Source organism: Aythya marila (assembly GCF_965140915.1).
Source record: "Aythya marila genome assembly, chromosome: 4".
Classification (NCBI taxonomy): domain Eukaryota; kingdom Metazoa; phylum Chordata; class Aves; order Anseriformes; family Anatidae; genus Aythya; species Aythya marila.
The window spans coordinates 15,526,796-15,539,981 of record NC_139045.1 but is presented as its reverse complement, the minus strand read 5'-3'; the positions used below and the strand labels follow the sequence as shown (position 1 = coordinate 15,539,981).

The 13,186-nt window shown below is 41.9% G+C and overlaps 1 protein-coding gene across 1 annotated transcript; it reads left to right on the top strand.

Moving 5' to 3' along the window:
- The first annotated feature begins 187 nt into the window (after positions 1-187).
- NUP54 (nucleoporin 54) lies at positions 188-12,898 on the top strand. Its single transcript, XM_082760392.1, has 12 exons — positions 188-283; positions 3,807-3,890; positions 4,025-4,159; positions 4,841-5,070; positions 7,140-7,327; positions 7,899-8,095; positions 9,246-9,300; positions 9,871-9,964; positions 10,486-10,593; positions 10,984-11,103; positions 11,476-11,586; positions 11,905-12,898. The coding sequence occupies exons 1-12, from the start codon at positions 232-234 to the stop codon at positions 12,031-12,033; spliced, it is 1,503 nt and encodes a 500-aa protein (XP_082616518.1). The 5' UTR covers positions 188-231; the 3' UTR covers positions 12,034-12,898.
- Positions 12,899-13,186: the final 288 nt, after the last annotated feature.

Here is a 13,186-nt window from a genome sequence, read left to right as displayed (position 1 = left end):
TTTTAGCTCCGAGGGAAAGCCCAACCCCTAGGAGTTTCCCTTCAGCCTCCAAGAGCTGCCCCTCCCTCGCACCCCGTCCTCCCCCCCGCCCCCCACAGTGGTACAGCCCGAGCGCGGGCAGAGCGGGCGGGGCTCCGCCGGGCGGTACCACGCAGAAAGCCTGCGGGGGGGGGGGGGGTGCCGGAAGCACCGCCTGTTCTCCCCGGCAGCACCCACACGCCTCTTCCCCTCATGGCTTTCAACTTCGGGGCGGCGGCGGGCACCGGGGCCGCCAACCCCACGGGTGAGTGAGTGAGCGAGCGAGCGAGCGAGCGAGGGAAGGCGGCCGCTGGCTCCTTTCCCTTCTCCCTTCCCCCTTCCCGGTCCCCGCTAACCTCCCCCAAACGCGCGCAGCCCGCCAACGGTCGCGCCCCTCCGTGAGGCGGCCGCTGAGGGGCCGCCCGGAGCCGCCCTCGGAGCGGCCCCGGGTTAAAAATCCTGAGGGGAGAAAAATTGTCCGCGGGCTCCCCGCCTCGCTGCCGGCCTGTGGGGGGATGAAACGTGCTTAGCGGGTCCTGGTCCTGCGGGCTGGCGGGGTCTGGGCTCCTTCCCGGCGGTCAGCACAGGTTTGGGCGCCCGCTGGGCTGCAGGGACGGACCTCGTGTTTCGTAAGAACGTCTTAAGGGGAAAAATCGCCTCGTGCTGCTTCATAAGCACACCTTGAGGTTTTATCCTGAGAAAAATCGCCTCACGCTGCTTGGGCTCAGGCCTGGCATGCCCCCCGAGCACTGCGAGCTGGCGATCCCAGCTCCTAGGCGATCAGAGCCGCTCTACCATCCTCTTTTTCCGAGCACTAAAAACCTTCATCAGGAAACACCAGCGAGCGTAGAGCGTATTTGCAAATACAAGGTGAAAAATCCCGCAATACTTATTGTTGGGCTTGCTACTGCAGTGAAGGGGTACCTTAGCAGTGCGTGGTGCTCCTCAGCCACGCTCGCGCAGATGCAGCTCTATCGGGCAGTCTTGGGTAAAATTGCTCGTAATGGGAATCTCAAATTGCTTGGTTATTTTCACATATAGATCTATTGAAGATCTATTGAAGGTTGGGAAAAGCGTGAGTTGCTTGCTTTGCGGAATAGCTGAAAAGTAATCCCATTGCAGTAGTGATAGAGTGGGTTAAACAGAATGCTTTTAACTGTCCTGTTTGTGTTCGGTAAACAATGCTTAATGCCAGTTAATATCTTCCTCTTGCTCTAACTATGCCTGTTTTGTCTCTGGGGATGGTAAAATATTTCAGCTTTTACTTCCTGAACCTACCTTTTACTTAGAACTAATGCTACCTTGCTCTTTTTCTGCTTCACGCTTGCCAGGATTTGGTGGGCTTGAAACTACAAACTCCACTGCCAGTGGGTTTAATTTTGGGGGTTTCGGATTAACTGCTAATCCTGCAGTGAATTTTAATATTGGGAATTTTGGTGTTTCCACTACCTCAACTCCACCATTCAATTTTGGTAACAGTCTGGCAAGTGCAGGTAGATAAAACATAAATACTTGTTCTGTAATCAATGTTAATAGCAGGGGTCCAAGAATTACATTCCTGAGAATCCGTATTTAGTATTAATCTTATTTCATATCCAGTGAAGACTGGAGATAAAAGCCCTGAAGGTGGTACAGGTTGGAGAGCCATAGACTTGTAGGGGGTTTTATTACCTGTTAAATTATTCAGACATAGCTGTTGAGGAAAAACAGCCATGTACCAAATGCTCAGTCTCTGGACCACTGGATTGTGGTACCCTGCCAGTCTTACCCAGTCTAAAATCAAGCCTCAATTACCTAGCAGAACAGAAATTTTAATTCTCCTTTTAACCCAGGCAACCACGAGCAATCACAGAGTTGGTCCTAACACCAAGCTCCCTGACTTGAGATTCTTGGACTACTGCAGTCATGTTTTTCATCCTCCCTGTCTCATTGGCCTTCCGTTGGTTATCATGAATGCGCTGTACCTCAGTAGTTTCTGTGGAGAAACAAATTTTATACGATCAGCACAAAAAGACGAACAGCCCTTGCTGTTAACCTCTTTTTCCAAAACGCCGTTTTGCACCTTGACATGGCGCGCACCCCAGGCTGTCCTCAAAAGATTCTCTGCGAGGGTCCTGGCGAGATGTGTGCGTGGGGTGCTGGTTAAGAACACCCTTCCTGGCCCCATGTAGATCTATCAATTCTGGGTGATCAGATGATAAATTTCAAGGTAATCTCCATCACATTTAAAAAGAAAAAGAAAAAAGTGTACTACACGGATACCTCATGCTTTTTCTCACAGAATTAGCACATGGGGTCTCATTGCCGCTGCTCGTATAGGAATTCTATTCATTCCACAGCATCATTGCTCCCTGTGTTAGAGTAATCTTACCTGTTTTGTGTGCTCAAGGGATCTTTTATTTTCTTTTTTTTTTTTTTTTTTTTTTTTAGTATGAATGCTATTGGACTGTATTTCTGTAGCTGAATTTGAACTCTAATACACAATTTGTTTAGTAGATGCAATTTTAGATCTCTCTTTTTTTTTTTTTTTTTTTTTTTTTTTTTTTTAAGAAAGGATGTTAAATTGCTGTAAATACCAGTCTACCTAAAAGCTGTGCCATCTGATGGTATTGAGGGTACTCCTGCTAGGGTTGCTCACCCACTGGTAGGACTGAAACTTGAATGTTACTGGGAGCTTCTCTTACATCCAGTTGCATTAAGATGTTTGGTGAATGAAAATAAAATGTGGTTGCGTGACAGCTTTTGTTTAAGCTTTTTATTTCATATATATACAGGACAGTAAGTGCAGTAGGTTTACCAAGGCAATTTGTGGGTGGGTGGTTTTTTTTTTGGTGATAACATGAATGAGCAGTGGCAGCATTGTTTTGACACATCCTATATACTAGGCTTTCCTTCTTCATTTTGAACACACAAAAGCTGCCTCAGACACGGAGATTTGGTATTCTAGGGCTAGTCAGATCAGATGTCCACAGGCTGCGCCTTGAATCAGATGGTGCATTAGGATCCAAAAGAGGTGGTGCAGTGGCTTCTGGCACACCTCTGCCATGAAGACAAATGGGAAGATATCTGGGGGGAGCTTTATCTGGCATGGGGGAGCTCAGGCTCTCACTTGGGGTTTCCATCTGCTAGCCAGCACCTGGTTTTCCTGAAAATCTGTGTGAGGTGGATGGCTTTTGCATCTGTTTTCTTCTGGATAATGGTTGAACCTCAAAAAGAAGTCTGATGGGGAGGCTGTCAGATTATGGGGAAACTAGCCTTGGGGAAAAGACCATATAGAAAGAAAGAATTGCTGTGACAGTACTCACATGTAGGCATAGCATTTGTGCCCCCTAGCCGCAGACTTGAGTTGACTCTTTTCTGGTTTTGCTTTTAAGACTTTAGAAATGTCGACGAAGCTCATAAAACATTAGATCACTTTTTAAACACGTAGCAACAACATTAATTCTTAGGAATACTTCAGTCAGTGTAAGAAATACTACTGCAAGTTGTGTCTGTCACCAAGGAAAGCACATCCTGGTGAAGGAACAGAGCATTTGTTACCTGCTGCTTTTTTATTTGCGTTCTGACACACCATAAATGTATTTGCTTTCTGGTTCATGTTTTCTCCCCCATTTCCTTGGACAATGAACTCGGTACCCATGGTCAGTGTGAACCACGTGCTTGTAACATAACACATGCATCTGTCAACATCCCATAACACCCCTTGAAGTGTGCGGTTCATTGTCACATTATGCACAGTTCCCTTTCACAGCACGCAGCCTGCCTTATTTGCAAACTTTGTTTGTTAGGTGCATTTGGAGGATTCGGGACAACCACCACCACTGCAGCACCAGCATTTAGTTTTTCTGCTCCCACCAATACAGGCACTGGCGGTAAGAGAGCACAAATCTCAAAGCATTTACTTCAGAATAAAGCATAATGTTTTATTCTAAATGTTCCTTCACAATGTTTTGCAGTTCACAGGTACTTTTCTCCTATTATTCTCAACAATTCTTTGTTTTCCCAGGACTCTTTGGTGCTACCCAGAACAAAGGCTTTGGATTTGGTACTAGTTTTGGCACGGGAACTGGAACTGGCTTGGGTACTGGGTTGGGAACTGGGTTAGGCTTTGGAGGCTTCGGTACCCAGCAGCAACAGACCAGTAAGTATGGCTTTCTCTTGGCTTATGCTTCGGCTGCTGAGGACAGGGTAAGACTGACACTGGTGCTTGAGTGATGGGACTGAAGTACGTCACAGAAGGAGCCTGTTACAGTCTTTGGCTGGATGGAGACATGTCAGAAATTTGTTTTTTGGAATGCCTACATTTGCAGCCCTTGCCTTTTTTTTAAATAAGATCTCGAGCAAGTTTCCGAACTTTACCCTTGAGTGACAGTATTTGACACTTTGGTTTAGCAGTTACAGAATCGTTGTTGGCAGCCATAACCTTGTTAGAAACAGGAGGGAAACGGCGTTCAATTTAGTTTAACCGTACGTTGGATCATGAACAACTACAGGCTCCGAGTCCACTTAATTTATTATAACCAAGATTGACATTAGGATATTGAGGTACCAGATCATGTCATGAGTGAATATAGATGTCCTGTTTAAGCAAAAAAGAGTAATTCTTTTCTTCAACTCAGCCTTCAAGGACTTCTTTTGCTGATAAAGATCGGATGTAAAGAGACACTTTCAAAAAGTGTTACCTGATATTTATTTATTCTTTGCATTTATTTTGCTTCTAAAATGAGTGAAGAAGAGATAATAATGATATGCAGATGGTATGCATTAGCGAGCAAGTCTGTTTGTTGGTAAAGGAGTTAATTTTTTACTTCATCTGATGTAGCACTGGGAAGCGGCTTGTTCAGCCAGCCTACTCAGACGCCTGCCCAATCAAACCAGCTCATCAATACAGCCAGTGCCCTCTCAGCGCCGACGCTCTTAGGAGATGAGAGAGATGCCATTTTGGCAAAATGGAACCAGCTACAGGCCTTCTGGGGAACAGGCAAAGGGTACTTCAACAATAACATTGCTCCAGTGGAGTTCACCCAGGAAAACCCATTTTGCAGATTTAAGGTATGAATTCATTACCTGCACACACACACACAGTTCTGAGGCAGCTACTCTCTTTGCTAGTTGTGTGTCTTAAATGTCTCGTGAATGTTAAATTACTCTCAATAGTAACAAAATCAAATCTGAAACTTTATTTTTCCGGGTAATGTAAACAATTTGATAAATATTAGTAGAAGCTTTGAAGGTGTATAGATGTTAGGAATTGGCACAAAGGGCGTGGACATGAGTCCGTGGAACAATTGTTCGATCTGAGCTTGCTTTAAGCAACCAGGAGTAGGCCTTAGAAAATCTCATGGCCTGCTGTAGCTGGGCAAACCAAGCTACCAGGGTAACTATGAGAAGCTCCCACATCGCCCAATTGAGGAATTCAGAAAAATATTGTTACCAGCAGCTGGCTTCAAGGACAAGGTCTACATGACTGCTAATCACAAGGGGGTTGTTTTCTTGCAGGTGGGGTTGTTTTCTTGTAGTTGTTTGTCTGAGTGATTTTGACCAATAATCTTGTGTGAAACACTGTCCGCCCCTGTTAAGTTCACTATAAAAGTTAGGCTGTTCGGGCAATAAAGATGAACTATGCTTTACCACTCATATTGAGTCGGCTGCATGTGTTCCGTCTGCCGCGCTCTAACATATGGATACTAGAAATCTGTGTATTGCTGAGATACTAGTTAATGGGTGCATATATGTGCATCATGAAACATTTTGTGACTGTGCAATTTGCCTCTTCTTTGAGAGCATTAAGGTCAGTGCACAGAAACTACCTGAAATAATCCTTCATACCTTAGAGAAACTTTCAGTATGTGGAATAGGAACTTCACAGTCTTTCTTCATTGGTTCGCATACTTTAGAAAAACTCTTTGTGAAGCTGGCCATTGGAAATATATTGATTTTTCAAAGATTTCTTCTACCTTTATCCTTGCAAGTGCTAAAGCTGGCTCTATTCTCTATATGGCATTGTCAGCAGTACCAGCTCTTGCTTACCATGTTAACAAAGAACACGTACGTCTTCATCCTCTGCAAATCTCACACCTGCTGACTTCCTTGCTGAGTTTTAGACTTGAGGATTCAGGTCAGGCTGGGCATGGTGGTGCCTCCCTACTTTTTCTTTCATGTGGGCAAGATGAGGTGAAAACTGCTCATTCTGCTTTTGCTTATAATGAGTAATCAGCTTAAATATTTCATACAAGATGCGGAGTTAATTTTGGAGCCAACAGAGGTTTGTTGTTTGTTTGTTTGTTTTGTTTTGTTTTGCAATTCAGAAAATACACTGCTGCTTAGCACAGATAGCAGAAAGTGTTCCTAGACTGGATCATGATGCTGGATGAAAACATCTAACCTTACTACAGCTTTATCACAGCAAGGATAAAGACAACATTAAGTTTTATAAGCAATTGTACAAACATCACACTTACTGTGAGGAAAATTGGCTGTCCCAGATTGCGGGAACCTTACTTGATATGTCTTCGCTAGTAAAAATATTTCATGTCAGTGTTTTGTCTTGTACTCTTGGGCACACTGTCTATATATACAGGATTAGAAATATGAAGAAATCCAGATAGATTTGTGTTTGGCTTATCTTTCAATTGGGTTATGTCAGTAACTTTTTTATTGAGATACTTGAAAATTTAATATTGTAAAACCCTTCAGTAAGTCTCTAGCAATCTTTCTGTATTGGATTCTGGTTCCATGGTTCCTTTTGCAACTTAGAAAAAGTTTTAAGTTTTTAAAATATTTTTATTGACAGCAGCTCTGAAATACCACAAATATTTGGCAAAGTTGCCATCTGCTCATCCATAGTTCTGATTGTTTGAAGATGGGGAATGGACTTTTCTGAATTTTCACAAAAATAGTTCTTAATTGTTTCAAAAGCTACTCTACTGGTGGCCCTGTGAGTGTAGTTTTTAAAGTGGGATTGATTTTATGTTTCTGCATCTCTAAATATGTTGTGAGATATTTTGAACCAGCTGCTCAAAAGTTGAGGGGTTTATCTTGGTTTAGTCCCACCTTCATGCCACATAGATACGCTTTTTGCTGAGTAATGTATCCGTGTCTTTTTGTTTGCTCTTCTTCAGGCTGTGGGTTACAGTTTAATGCCCAACAACAAAGACGAAGATGGCCTTGTTGTCTTGGTCTTTAATAGAAAAGAAACAGATATTCGAAGCCAGCAGCAGCAGCTCGTAGAATCACTGCACAAAATTCTGGGAGGAAACCAGACCCTCACTGTCAACATAGAAGGTGTTAAAACGATGCCAGATGACCAGTACGTGAACTTGACACAATTTTGCTTTTTTCTTCAGGGTTGCATGTTATAAAAAGGGTTGGCACCTAGTCTGCTCAGTAAATGGTGGTGGATACATCTTCCACTCAACTTGATTGTAAATCTGTTCATCTGGAGTTGAACGTCTCTCGTTTCTTCTTGTTTTTTCTTAAGGCATTAAGACCAATATCTTTCCTGTATATGTTACTGTTTTTGGTGGAGTGCACAGCTGAAGACCTCAGCTCTGTTTGGGAAACAGGCTTCTCCAGACCCTGTTTAGCAGCAAAAATTGGAGATGACGCTGACATTTCTACTTGTTACTTTACTGCAGTTTATTAATTTTTTTAAAAAAGACCAAAGCTTTTAGGTTATTCCTAATGCAGTACTAGTATCAGTACCTAGTATGGTTGTTAAAACCAGGGGGCACTGTGCTTTTGTAGCCTAACTTTATATCTCAACTAAAGTAAGTTCAGTCAGCTGGGAGAAGCAGTAACTTTGATTTAGATTTGTTCTTCATTGCGTTAGTCTCTGCACACTGCTGCTTTGTCTCACAGTACACGTTTGTCTTGCTCAGGACAGAAGTGATCATTTACGTTGTTGAGCGTTCACCCAACGGCACCTCGAGGAGAGTTCCAGCAACAACCCTGTATGCCCACTTTGAACAAGCCAACATAAAATCGTCCCTGCAGCAGCTGGGAGTCAGTCTCTCCATGGCCAGAACAGAGCTTTCCCCGGCCCAAGTCAAACAGCTCCTTCAGAATCCTCCAGCTGGTATGTGGTCTGGGGCTGCGCGGGGGCACGACTGGGGCTCTGCTGGGTGGTTTTTACGTTCTCTAGGAAAAATGCAGGTGTTGGTCCACTGGAAACTGCAGGTGGTTCCAAGGCATTCTGATGCGATGACATGTTTTTAACTACAGCCAGTTTGCCCACTGAAGCACAACGTAATCTATTAAGATAGTTGTGCAAAAACTTGATTTATCAGTAAGTATCAGTAATTTATCCACAGCAGTGGAATGTGTGATTTGGCTATTATCAATCACTTGTATTTGTCTGATGGAGGAAAAAAAAGCTACATATCAGAATCACAGAATAATCACGTCCTTTATCTGCTTCCTAGTTTTTTTGGGGGGAGGATCTGTTAGCCTGTATCCATACGTTACGTGGTTACAGGCAGCAAGTAAACAGCTTGGTTCTAGTTTGCTGTTCGTGCCGTGTTTGCTGTCTGTGCTGGCCATGTCTGTCTCTGGTCAGAAAGACCTCCTTGTATGTATTGCTTTTTTTTCTCCAGCATGTGCATTTTTCCTAGATGTGCGTTTTATACGCTGATGTGGTTTGCAGTGAGGTTTGAAGAATGTAATAATCATGATGTTGAATTACTAGTTAGTACAATTAGATTGCTTTTAATGTGTTTACATGATGAAGTGGTTCATGGCAAAATACACAACTGTTCTGTAAACAGTTGAAATCCTCAGACGTGTCCTGCTAGGAGCCATGATAATTCCTACTGCGATCACCTTGGAAACTGGTTTGGTCCTTAGATTGCTTAATTACTGATTTTATTTGTTGCATACAATAAGCAACTTGAAGGGGAACGATAGACGAAGTCTAGCATACAGTGGAAGCAATAAGGAATTTTTCTTCTTTAAGCATGGATTGTCTGATTTGATAATCTGTTGGTTGTTCCTTCCCTGCCATTTCAAACCAATACAAGTCACGACTGCCATCTGGACTGGGCTTTTTGTCATAGCCCAGGACTGAGATTTTAAGAACAACCCTTGTTTAATTAACCTTATACTTGTACAACAGTCATTAAGCACAGTTTATGTGGCTTCTGTATTTCCTGGTGTTTTTCCTGCTGCAGCTGCAAGATGTATTATCTATTCAGATTTGTCCATACTTTTTTTTTTTTTTTCTTTTTAAGGTGTTGATCCGATTATATGGGAACAAGCCAAAGTTGATAATCCAGATCCTGACAAGTAAGTGTAATAGTTTGTCCTACTGTTACAAAAACAGTTGGAAAGAGGGGAGAAAAGCAGAATATTGAGTAGTAACCTTCAGGTAACGGGTAAGAAACTCAGTAGAGAATAACTTTGTCCAGTGCTGGTATAATATAAAGCAATAAGGTTAACTAGACATACCTCCCTAATCCCTTTACCCATTTAGGTGCTTAAGAGAAGTCAGGATGAAGAGCCTAACTTGTGTTACTTGGATTTGCAGTGCTCTCTATTTTATGGCCTAGCTATTGTGACTTTTTTCTTTTTTTTTTTTTTGCAATCACTATGTTTTTTTTTTTCCTCTTTATCCCTGAAGCTGAAATTGTACTCTTGTGCCTTCCAGTGGTTACAGGCAGCTTAAGCTGATTTCCTTCTGAAAAAGGAGAAGGTTATTAGGAATAGAGAGGATTCTAGAACTTACCAAAACATATCTTGATTTATCAAAAGCCAAGATCACTTAGATCACCATTAGATTATATTTGTAATTATTAATCAGTGCTACATGTCTCATACAAAAAAAACATTTTGTAAGAAATATTTCTATTCTTGTAGGCTTATTCCTGTACCAATGGTGGGTTTCAAAGAACTGTTGAGAAGATTGAAGGTCCAAGATCAGATGACCAAACAGCATCAAACTCGATTAGATGTAAGGTTTCTCATCTTTATTGTGATTGCTTGCTGCTGATGAAGGAGGCGTTATTATATGAGCCTCTCTTCTGTGTGCTCAAAACTGGTGGTGGAGCCATGTGCATGGGGCTGTGTCTCTTTTTTTCTTCTAATTCCTTAATATATTAATTAATATATTTTGGCCCAAAATCTGACTAGTGTGTTTTGTTTTGGTTTTGTTTGTTGTGTTTTGTTTGTTTGTTTTTAGGCTCAAGTTTAGTATGTTGTTACAGGCTAAATCAAACAGCTGTATTAAGTTGCATTGACATGGACTCTAATTTGGGCACAGATTATGCCTTCTGGAAGTCCCACCTGCATATAAAAATAAACAGTGACCAAAACTGTAAAGGTCCAGCAAAAAGGTTTTTTGAAATCATCTTTTGCAACGACCTTAGGTTGCTGGACTGAGTACTCTTTTGAAACTCATGGTTTCAAATGAGAACAAATGTGCTTTGTTATTAGACACTTTAATGACTTCCAACTTATTCATGTCATCTGCAGATAATATCAGAAGATATCAGTGAGCTACAGAAAAACCAGACAACCACTATGGCAAAAATTGCACAGTACAAAAGGAAACTGATGGCGCTATCTCACAGAACCTTACAGGTAACACGGATATTCAAAGTAACTCATTCTGATGTGCAGGCTGGTGCCAGAAATCAAACTGAAAGGGGATGGAATCCCCAGTATGACCTCTGCAGTTGTGTGCACAGCTAGTGTTGAAAATGAAATTCTGACTTCATCTAAAGGTATTCATTGAATTAAAATGCAGGGCTGTCAGGGAAAGCTTCAAACGCATGTCTCTCTGCTTTGGAGACTTTCTCACTTACCCAGAAGATGTGGGACTGCCCTGGAGACTCAGAGCAGCAGAATGAATGACAGAACAAATCTTATGAAACAGTTTTCAGAGGAAGGGCAAAAAGAGATTTGACTGGGCTGGTGGAGAAAGAGAGGAGCGAAGTCTTCTCTAATGAACCTCAAAGGCTTCTTTTGCAGGTGTTAATAAAGCAGGAGATCCAAAGGAAAAGTGGTTATGCCATTCAAGCAGATGAAGAGCAGCTTCGTGTACAGTTAGATACTATTCAGTGTGAACTTAATGCACCTACACAGTTCAAGGTGAGTAGTTAATAGAACTTGGCTCAGAACTTGAACAACCCATTTTTTCTCCTCACAAAACTATGTAAATTTTGCAAAGCACGTGTATGTATTTCTTGTGGAAAGCTTTCAGAAGAGAAGTCCAGCAGTGTTACTAGGTTGCAGCGTCATGTTTTCTGCTGCATGTCTGATAGGTCTAAGTATTTTTGAGTTAAAATTATTAGTGTTGCTTGCTCCTTGCATGCCTTCCACAAGAAAAAAAAAATTGAGCCCAAACTAGCATAATCAGTAATTCTTCCTGCCTTGGTGATTTGGAGTGATGTGTGCTGGAGCTCCGACAGATGTAAATAAGTTGTTTAATTTAAACCTCTCTATTCTCCTCTCTCTTCCCAGGGCAGACTGAATGAGCTTATGTCCCAAATCAGGATGCAAAACCACTTTGGAGCAGTGAGGGCTGAAGAGCGCTATTACATAGATGCAGACCTCTTAAGGGAAATCAAGCAAGTAAGTACTACCCAGTAGACTGTCACAACTTGGTCATATAAGCGTGCTGGGCACTAATTTGGGAGATGTATTGAGAATTTTATATGGCTTTTGTTTGGGGGTAGTCCTTTTTACAGTTCTTAGTGATGGTGCCTCAAGTTTATATACAGTTATGGTATGCAATTATGTATTAGTGCAGAAAATGCTACTTTTTCTTTTTACCAAGAAAGCTGGACTTTTCAATTTGCCAAGGCCACCAGCTGTGACTGCTTTGAGAAATGTTACTTAAAATCTATGAAGTTAAAGTACACTCATGTTGTTTTTTGAAAATACCTGCAGCATCTGAAGCAGCAGCAGGAAGGCCTTAGTCACTTAATTAGCATTATAAAGGATGACCTGGAGGACATCAAACTAATAGAACATGGGCTGAACGAGAGCATTCCCATCAGAGGAGGAGTCTTCAGTTGACGGGTCACTCGCTGCTGGGCTCGCACGGAACATATTATTCAAGTTCATGGTTCACCTTCCAAGGCTAAAACTGGCGAGGTAAAATAAAATGTGTATCTTCTAGGAGTAATGGTATGTCTTCTGTTATCATTAGAATTAGCAAAGCCTCTTCTAAGCTTTTGAACTTGACCTTTGGAAGGTTTATATTTTATAAAGCTGTATATGCTTTAATAGAAGAAGGAAAACTGAATCTGTTCAGATACTGTTCTACTATAAAACTATATGTACTATTGTACATTTTTCCTTTTTTTTTTTTTTTACAACATTATTGTCTTAGAAAATACAGTGGTGAGGGCATTGTTCTACTTGTGACTTGGTTTGTGGAAAGCTTAGCCTGCTTCCATGGTTTTGTCAAAACAAGTAACAGCATTATGTAAACAGCTAATCTAAATCATTACAGATATGTATGCTGCTGTAACTATTGTTGGTCTTCACAATACTGGTAGTTTTCTGGGGCAATCTGCAGGAATTTGACTTCTCCAGTGTCTGTCTTTCCTTTGGACTGTTTACATATGTGAATTCTGAGAAGCTTTTCTGTCCCTCAACTAACAACAAGATGTGTAGATGATGTCTTCCTTTTTTTTTTTTTTACTTTCTGGAAAGTAATAAATTCAGTCTGACTTTGTAATAACTTGTGCATGGTGTTGGCTCCTTTTCAGCTCTGTCAGTAAAGCCGCGAAGCTGCCAACAAGTCCAGGTTAATGCACTTCACTTTCCTCTAGGCACTGCACATAACAGGCTACCCAGCCAGCTGCCACAGAGCTCCTGAGTAGCCTCAGTCCCCAAACTAAAACAGTGTCACATCCCTTAGATCTGCGTGCACTGGAGAAACAGCTAGAATGACGATGCTGTAGATATGAGAGAGGATTTTTTTTTCTTTGCAAACACTTCATTTAAAAATTCCCCCATGCTTTTTATGCTGCATTTGTATCGTGCTTTGAATGTAAACTAATCTTGAGCCTGCAACAGAATCACTGCAGCTGGAAGCTACCTTGTTCATTCCTGTGACCCTTGACAAAAACGATAGCTTCAGCAGATTTAAGACCCCTCCCCCCCATGTGAGAGACTCTTTTGCATGCTCAAGATAGTTGAGCAACACTTTGAAAAATAAACT